This window comes from Phytophthora cinnamomi, assembly GCF_018691715.1.
Source record: "Phytophthora cinnamomi strain GKB4 chromosome Unknown Contig34, whole genome shotgun sequence".
Taxonomy (NCBI): Eukaryota; Oomycota; class Peronosporomycetes; order Peronosporales; family Peronosporaceae; genus Phytophthora; species Phytophthora cinnamomi.
In genome coordinates this window covers 286,178-292,900 of record NW_027150967.1, presented here as the reverse complement: position 1 = coordinate 292,900, position 6,723 = coordinate 286,178, and the positions used below count along the sequence as shown (strand labels likewise).

General features: G+C 55.6%; 1 protein-coding gene across 1 annotated transcript; it reads left to right on the top strand.

The window, feature by feature from the left end:
- Positions 1-218: 218 nt before the first annotated feature.
- On the top strand, positions 219-3,290 carry IUM83_17083 (Phosphatidylinositol kinase (PIK-D); the record flags this gene model as incomplete). Its single annotated transcript, XM_067942010.1, has 2 exons — positions 219-2,316; positions 2,410-3,290. The coding sequence occupies 2 exons, from the start codon at positions 219-221 to the stop codon at positions 3,288-3,290; spliced, it is 2,979 nt and encodes a 992-aa protein (XP_067792553.1).
- Between the last annotated feature and the right edge of the window lie 3,433 nt (positions 3,291-6,723).

The following is a 6,723-nucleotide window of genomic DNA, read 5'->3' as shown; positions in this document are numbered from 1 at the left end:
TTTCCAACCCGCTACCACCTTCCCCAGGGTTCACAACGAGAAAAGCTCAAAAGTCAACAAAGTCAAGCTCACCTGGCTGAGTCCTCGGCCGGCGTCACCTTCCACCTCTAAATCCGTCGTAACGGGCAGCGCCAAGCCCCGCGTCTTGCCTGGAGTCCGCCACACCCCACGCACGCACACGCCCTCGCTCCGTCGCGCATCCGCCGCCTGCACGCGCCATGTACAGCCAGGACGCGTCTCCGTCGGCCGTGGACCTGTCCTTCTCGCAGATCCTGGAGGCGCGCAGCAGCCTCCAGCAGCAGCAGAAGCGCCGCCGCCAGCCCCCGGCGTCCACCGGCCGCGCGCCGCAGCCTGTGCGGCGCTTCCCGCCTCCCACCACTCCCTCCTCCTTCCTGGACGGCGCAGAGGACGCCGGCCCGCCCGCCTACGGCGGCGGCATGCTGGACTCGGTCTACGAGGGCAGCGAGGACATGTTGGAGGAGAGCGAGGACGACGCACGACGCTCCGTCCACATGGACAGCAGCGCAGAGGACGAGGACTGGGCCACGGGCGACGACGGCCAGCTCGGCCAGGACATGTACCGCTTCGTGCAGCCGCGCCGGCTGTCCTCGTGGGTGCAGGACGACGCCGTGTTCGCCTGCTTCAGGTGCCACACGGTCTTCTCGCTGCTGGTACGCAAGCACCACTGCCGCGCGTGCGGCCGCATCTTCTGCTCGGCGTGCTCGAGCCAGCGCGTGGTGATCCCCGGGGACTACGAGGCCACGCCCGTGTCGCCGGCGTACAACTCGCTCACGACCAATGCCAGCGACCTCATCGGCAACATCAGCTGGTACCTGACGTCCTACTCGAGTCCGAGCGCGTCTTCGGGCGCCGTGGACGGACTGGGGGCCAGGCACGCGCAGTCGTTCGCGGACTCGGGCTCGCTCCGCCTCTCGCCCGAGGAGCAGCAGGAGAAGTTCCTCAAGGACGTGCAGAGGCTGCAGGAGAACAACGTCATCAGCAGGTTCACGCCCAACAGGGCCAGGTCGGGCAGCGCCTCGTCCTCGCTGTCCAGCAGCGGCGCGTTGGCGACGCCGACCGCGCACGGCGCGATGCCTGTGCCCGATGGCAGCGTCATGCAGCGAGTTTGTGACGACTGCGCGTGCGCGCTGCAGCAGAGGCGGCATCATTATAATACGGTCAAGGTGTTCGAGCTGTGTGAGTTTGACCTGCAAGAGCTGCGCACGCTCGGGCAGGTGTGCCGCAAGTGGCACCGCGCGACCATCATGTGTCTGTCGATGTTCCGGCAGATCCAGTATTATTTGCCTACGCACCGACTGTCGGAGAGAGAGAAGAAGATGCTGATTATCAACCGCAAGTTTCTTGGTGGGCACACCAAGTGGCTGCTGCAGCTCGTCAAGGCTGTCGATTTTTCGGAAGAGGACGAAACGGAGTATCTCGGCACGGATATGACTGCGAGCGACGTTGAAAGTCCTCAAGGAGCTAGAAGGCGGCGAGAGAGGAACTCCCAACTCGTCGACGATGTTATGGAGCTGCTGCAGCAACAGCGCAAGCACAAGTGCATGCTCACTATGTGCTCGCGGCTCTGCAAGCCGCAGATTGGTAGTGTGGACGCTCTGGAAATCTTGGCGGACGAAACCATTTGCAACCATCGACTGCGCGCAATGGCGGTGGATGCACTGCTGAAGAATGCGACGGAGAACGAGTGGTGGAGCTACTTGCAGGTACTCCTACACAGTCTGAGCGTCGAGTCTAACGCAGCTGGGAGCAAGCTCGGGGAGTCATTGATACGACAAGCGCAATGTGACATCCGCTTCTGCTACGATTTATACTGGGGCCTCACTGTAATGGCTGAAGACCCGAGCTGCCGCCGTAAATTTGACGGGATGAAGCAGCGACTACTGCTTACGCTAGCGCAGTTCAAAGACAAGTCCTCGGGTGGACGTCTGGTAGAATCAAGGAAATTTGCCAATGACGATATCGCGGAGCAGCTTCTTCGGGGCCAAGAATTGGTGGACATAATGTGGAAGATTCCGCCTCGTATTCCTGTCGAAGACGTGCGTCGTATCTTGCAAACATCGATCAAGAAGTCGTCTCTTGGGACGTCTACAGATGATAGAAAGTCAGGTGAATCTGCCCAAGAAGTTGCGAACGGCGAACAAAAATGGCCACTTCTGCGTCTGCCGGTGGATCCGCAGGTGAAGGTCAGCGGGGTTAACTACAAGAAAATTGAGGTGAAGCGAAGCGCGGAGGCGCCCATGATCATCACGTGCACGGGCGTCGATCGCGAGGAGGAAGGAGAATACTCGACTGATGGTACTCTGGAGTCTCAACGGAATACGTGGAGTCGTCGTACACATAAGCTTCCCCACTATCGCCTCATGTACAAACGGGATGATCTGCGGAAAGACTCGATCGTTCAGAACATTATCAACGTCATGTATCTCATCTTGAAGCAAGAAACCCGACTAGACATCCCATTGGTGACCTACCGCGTGCTCCCGACAAGCAGCTTCGACGGGCTCATTGAGATTGTGGAGAATGCCCACACACTGTACTCGATCATCCGCGATCACGGCACAATTATGAACTTCCTACACCACTACAACGGACACCGCACTCTTAGCGACATCTCCTCGTCGTTCCGGGAGAGTCTAGCAGCTTACACCGTGATCACATTCCTGCTGGGCGTTGGAGATCGTCACGCAGACAATGTGATGCTTACGAAAGACGGTATTTTGTTCCACATCGACTACGGTTTCATCCTCGGTAAAGATCCGAAGCCGCTGCAGCCTCCCATGCGGCTTGATCACTACATGATTGAGGCACTTGGAGGCACGCAGACACAGCAATTCGAGCAGTTCAAGCAGCTTTGTGTGATCGCATTCAACTGTTTGAGGCGGCACGTCAGTCTGTTCATGATCATGCTGACGCTGGTGGTGAAGGCACTGCCTGAGATCACGGATTTCGGAGTTAACTACACCCAAAGTGACCTTGAAGCCTTTGTGATCGAACGCTTCCTGCCAGGTCAGTCAGACGACGAGGCAGCTACGGCGCTGATGCTGCGGATGGAAGGCAAGCTGAACGAACGTATCGGTATGAAGCTCAGCGATTTTGTTCACGCCCATTCCAACGAGAAAACGGTATCGAAGGGCATGACATCTGTGGGTTCGTCCGTCAAAATCGGTGTGGAGGCAGTCGAGGCTACTGTTTCAACCGTCGCAAGCTCACTCACCAGCGGTGCTTCTTCCATCTACAAGTACATGTGGGGTAGTGGCCCTCAGCGGTGAAAAGGTGCCCGGCGAGTACATATTAGCAAGCGTACAGAGGGGTGTGGTGGAAGTTGAAGCTGAGGCTTTATGCTGTTTTTGGGATGTGGTGAGTTTGTGGTAACATAAATACATACTTTATTGCCCACTGTGTTGAACTTCTAGCATAGGTTCTCATTCTGGAGAACCACTATGCATGGCATACACTGCATGATTCAGGTGGTAAGAATCATTCAGGTAGAGGTGACATGGAGAACCTTATGACGTGAGTGAAAATCCACGGTCGGTTTACCTAGCTTTATGGTCTTCAGCGCATCGTCATTCACTGCTGGTTTAATGAAGCCACTGGAAACGGAGGGTACACGTCCAGGTGTGCCTGTGCAAGCATGCATAAGTCTTGGCGCACCGCGGTCTCCAGAGTGGGGAGGCGGTGGCGAATTGTTAGCTTCGTGGGACCGAAGTTGCATGTTGAAGTCGACACGTCGAATGCTTCCTGCTTGATACAAATTCCCTCGAAATGGCGCGATACGATGGGCGTACACATCGACTGCATCAAGAGCATGGAGTTGGTCGAGCTTTTATCTCGTCAGTGGGTATGGTACACACGCCCACAACCTTACGTTCTCAAGCGGCTTCGGCGGGAACGAAACTGAAGTTTGGATCACGTCGAGTAAGATCTGCTCTCTCAAACGGAATAATTTAATGATGATGTTGGCGCTGGGATTTTTTCCCGTTCGCCAAGGGCTCTAACAGTTCCATTCCATTCGCTTTCATGGGTCGGAATTGGAGAAGGAATTCGCCGGTGCTTGTAACAAGAAAATTTCTGGTTTTGATTTTGTCACCACAACATCAGAACCTACTTAACGCGAAGCAAATCTGTATTCACTTTATTCAAATAGCTACCGCACCTATGATGCGTAAGGAGTATTACTTCGAAGTATTTAAAACGCAACTAGAGTGAGCTCGAGCTCGAGACTCCATCGGAGAGGGGGTCCATCCAGTTAGAGGAAAAATTTCCTTCGAGCATGGGCAGGATCGTCACGGTAGGGATTCCTTCCGCGTAGCTGGAGTTGCTGTCCGAGCTGTTAGTCAAATTCGCGCTCTCGAGCAGTTTATCCAGAGCAGGGAAACACTCGTTTACTAAGCCTCCGACAGGATGCTCCGAGTACTCCAAAACCATGAGGGACTTGATGACCTTACCAATCGGTCCGATGTTGAACGGGTGCGAGCCAGCGGATCGAGAGGGATCCGTCGTAAAAATGACCTCTCCAGCGCAGTCGTTGTCCTTGAAGAATGCCACAACAGCAAGTTGAGGGATGCGTGACCACACGACGTTGGTGGCTGTGCCCCTGTAGTGTATCCCGGGTCAGGAAGATTCAAAAGGTCGAACACGATAGTGCGGGGGCTTAACCCGCAGGAACTTGTAGCTTAGTGTATTTGTCTCCTAGACAGGAAAATGAAGAGTGAGGTCCGGGACTGATGCTGACCAGCCCTTCTCTCTGTCTCGTCGATCAACCGTGTCCAGAGGCGTCCCCCCAGCACGGGTTGAAGTGAGAGACGGATCGTCCTATTGACGATCCTTTAACAAACAGACATGCATCATATACAAAGTTCCATATGCAGCCCAGGTCAGGCACGGACATCCAGACCTGGAGAACATGCAGACCCATGTGTGGCTAAGCCGTTGGACACATCTGGGGCATCAAGGGCGGTCTGTGATCACCGCGTCCCTTCAGGATCGACAGCTGAGCCAAGCTGGTTAACTTCAAGGTCCGGTGTAACCGTCAGCCACTGCACAGCCCCCGAAGCTTGGTCTCAGTGCGAGTCCACCATGGGCACTGTTGATGGCCCGACAACAGGCCAGTAGTTGGTATTGTAGTTCCATACTTGCGCTCGACTACGACTTCTTGCTCATCCTGCGTGGAAGCTCGGGGAGACCCAGCTAAGCACGGTTCTTGCGAGGCTTTCTGGACCGAGTCGATCTCCGTAGCTGGTGAGCACGCCCTGACGTCGAAGCAGACGTAGTAGACCCTGCTGGCGAAGTCGGTGCTACCAGAGTCATTGATCGCGATCGTCGCTGCCGGCGGGCACGCTTTGACGCTGGCTCAAGCGATGGCGCTCCTGTTGCCGAGGTCGGTGCGGCCGAAGTCGTCGATCTGGTACGGCTGCCTAGAGGAGGCTTAGAGTCATGACCCTCGGCATTTGATGTGCTTCTGGCCGTCCTCATGCTGGGACCGTCGCGGTTGCCGTACTTGTGCTGAGGGTAGGACCCTAGCAGAGGCAGTAGTGCTTAAGTCGCTGGTGGCAGCTCCTCTTGCGGGTTGACGTCGTCGTCGTTTCCTGCTGGTCATGCGACGCTGCGGTTGGTGCACGGCATCCTGTGACGCGCGCGGTTGTTGGTCTGCTGGTGGCTGAGACCTGGTTGGTGGAAGTGAGAGCGTCGGCTCCATCACAACACCTTGCAACTTGTTCCAGTACTCAGTGAACTTGGAGCCGTTGGCTTTAGTGGCATAGTTGTCAACGAGAACACGGATTTCCTTGGCGAGACTCTTGACAGGCTCATATGAGTCTTCAATCTGCTGAAGTCCAATCCAGCTGACACATATCTCGTAGTCCTTGATGTTGTCGTTCCACCGATGTTCGTTAAGCTTATCCACGGCCAAGATAATCCCTTGCGAAGCAACATGTTCCAGGAGTTCATCACGTCCAAACTGCTGTCAGCGTACATCTTCAACCGCGAAGCATGCACGTCCAGCTCGTCACCAGTCACCAAGTGCTGGACTCTGAATGAGTGTGCATCTGCACGCACCACACGGTAGGGACCTACCCAGGTCACCTGGAGTTTATTCCTGTGCTTCGCATCCACTCGAGATCGCAACACGTAGTCGCCCACAGCGAAATTCACGAGGTTCTCTCCTCGCTCACGTTTCTTGTTTAGCAGGCGTTGTTGTAGCCGTCGATCTTCCACCTTGCAGTGCATCGCATGCAAGCTGCTACGCAGTTCATCGAGGTATTCGTCGATCTGCTCACTGGCTGGAACTTCTTGCAGTCCACCTTTGTCAGGCAGGTAGAATTCCCGCAGCGGCGTAGGGCACTGAAGCCCAGTAAAATGCTCCACAGGCGCCTTGTTGCCCAGCGAAGGCACGGGCGTGTGATTGAGATTCGCTTGGATCATGGGCACGAGGTACACCCAGTCCTTGTAGCTGATCTTGTACGTCAAGATCATTATTCTCACCACTTGGAGTATGTCCCTATTGACGCGCTCGATGGATCCATTGACTCATGGGCTATAGGCTGGCGTGAACGTCTGCTGTGTGCAGAGACGTGTGCTCAGCTCTGCCACCACTTCGTTCTTGAAGTGAGTGCCATTATCCGAGATCCAATCTGGCGGGATTCCAAATCGTGAGTGCCATGCCAGCAGTGTTTCCACTACCACAGTGCTATCTGGTGTGTC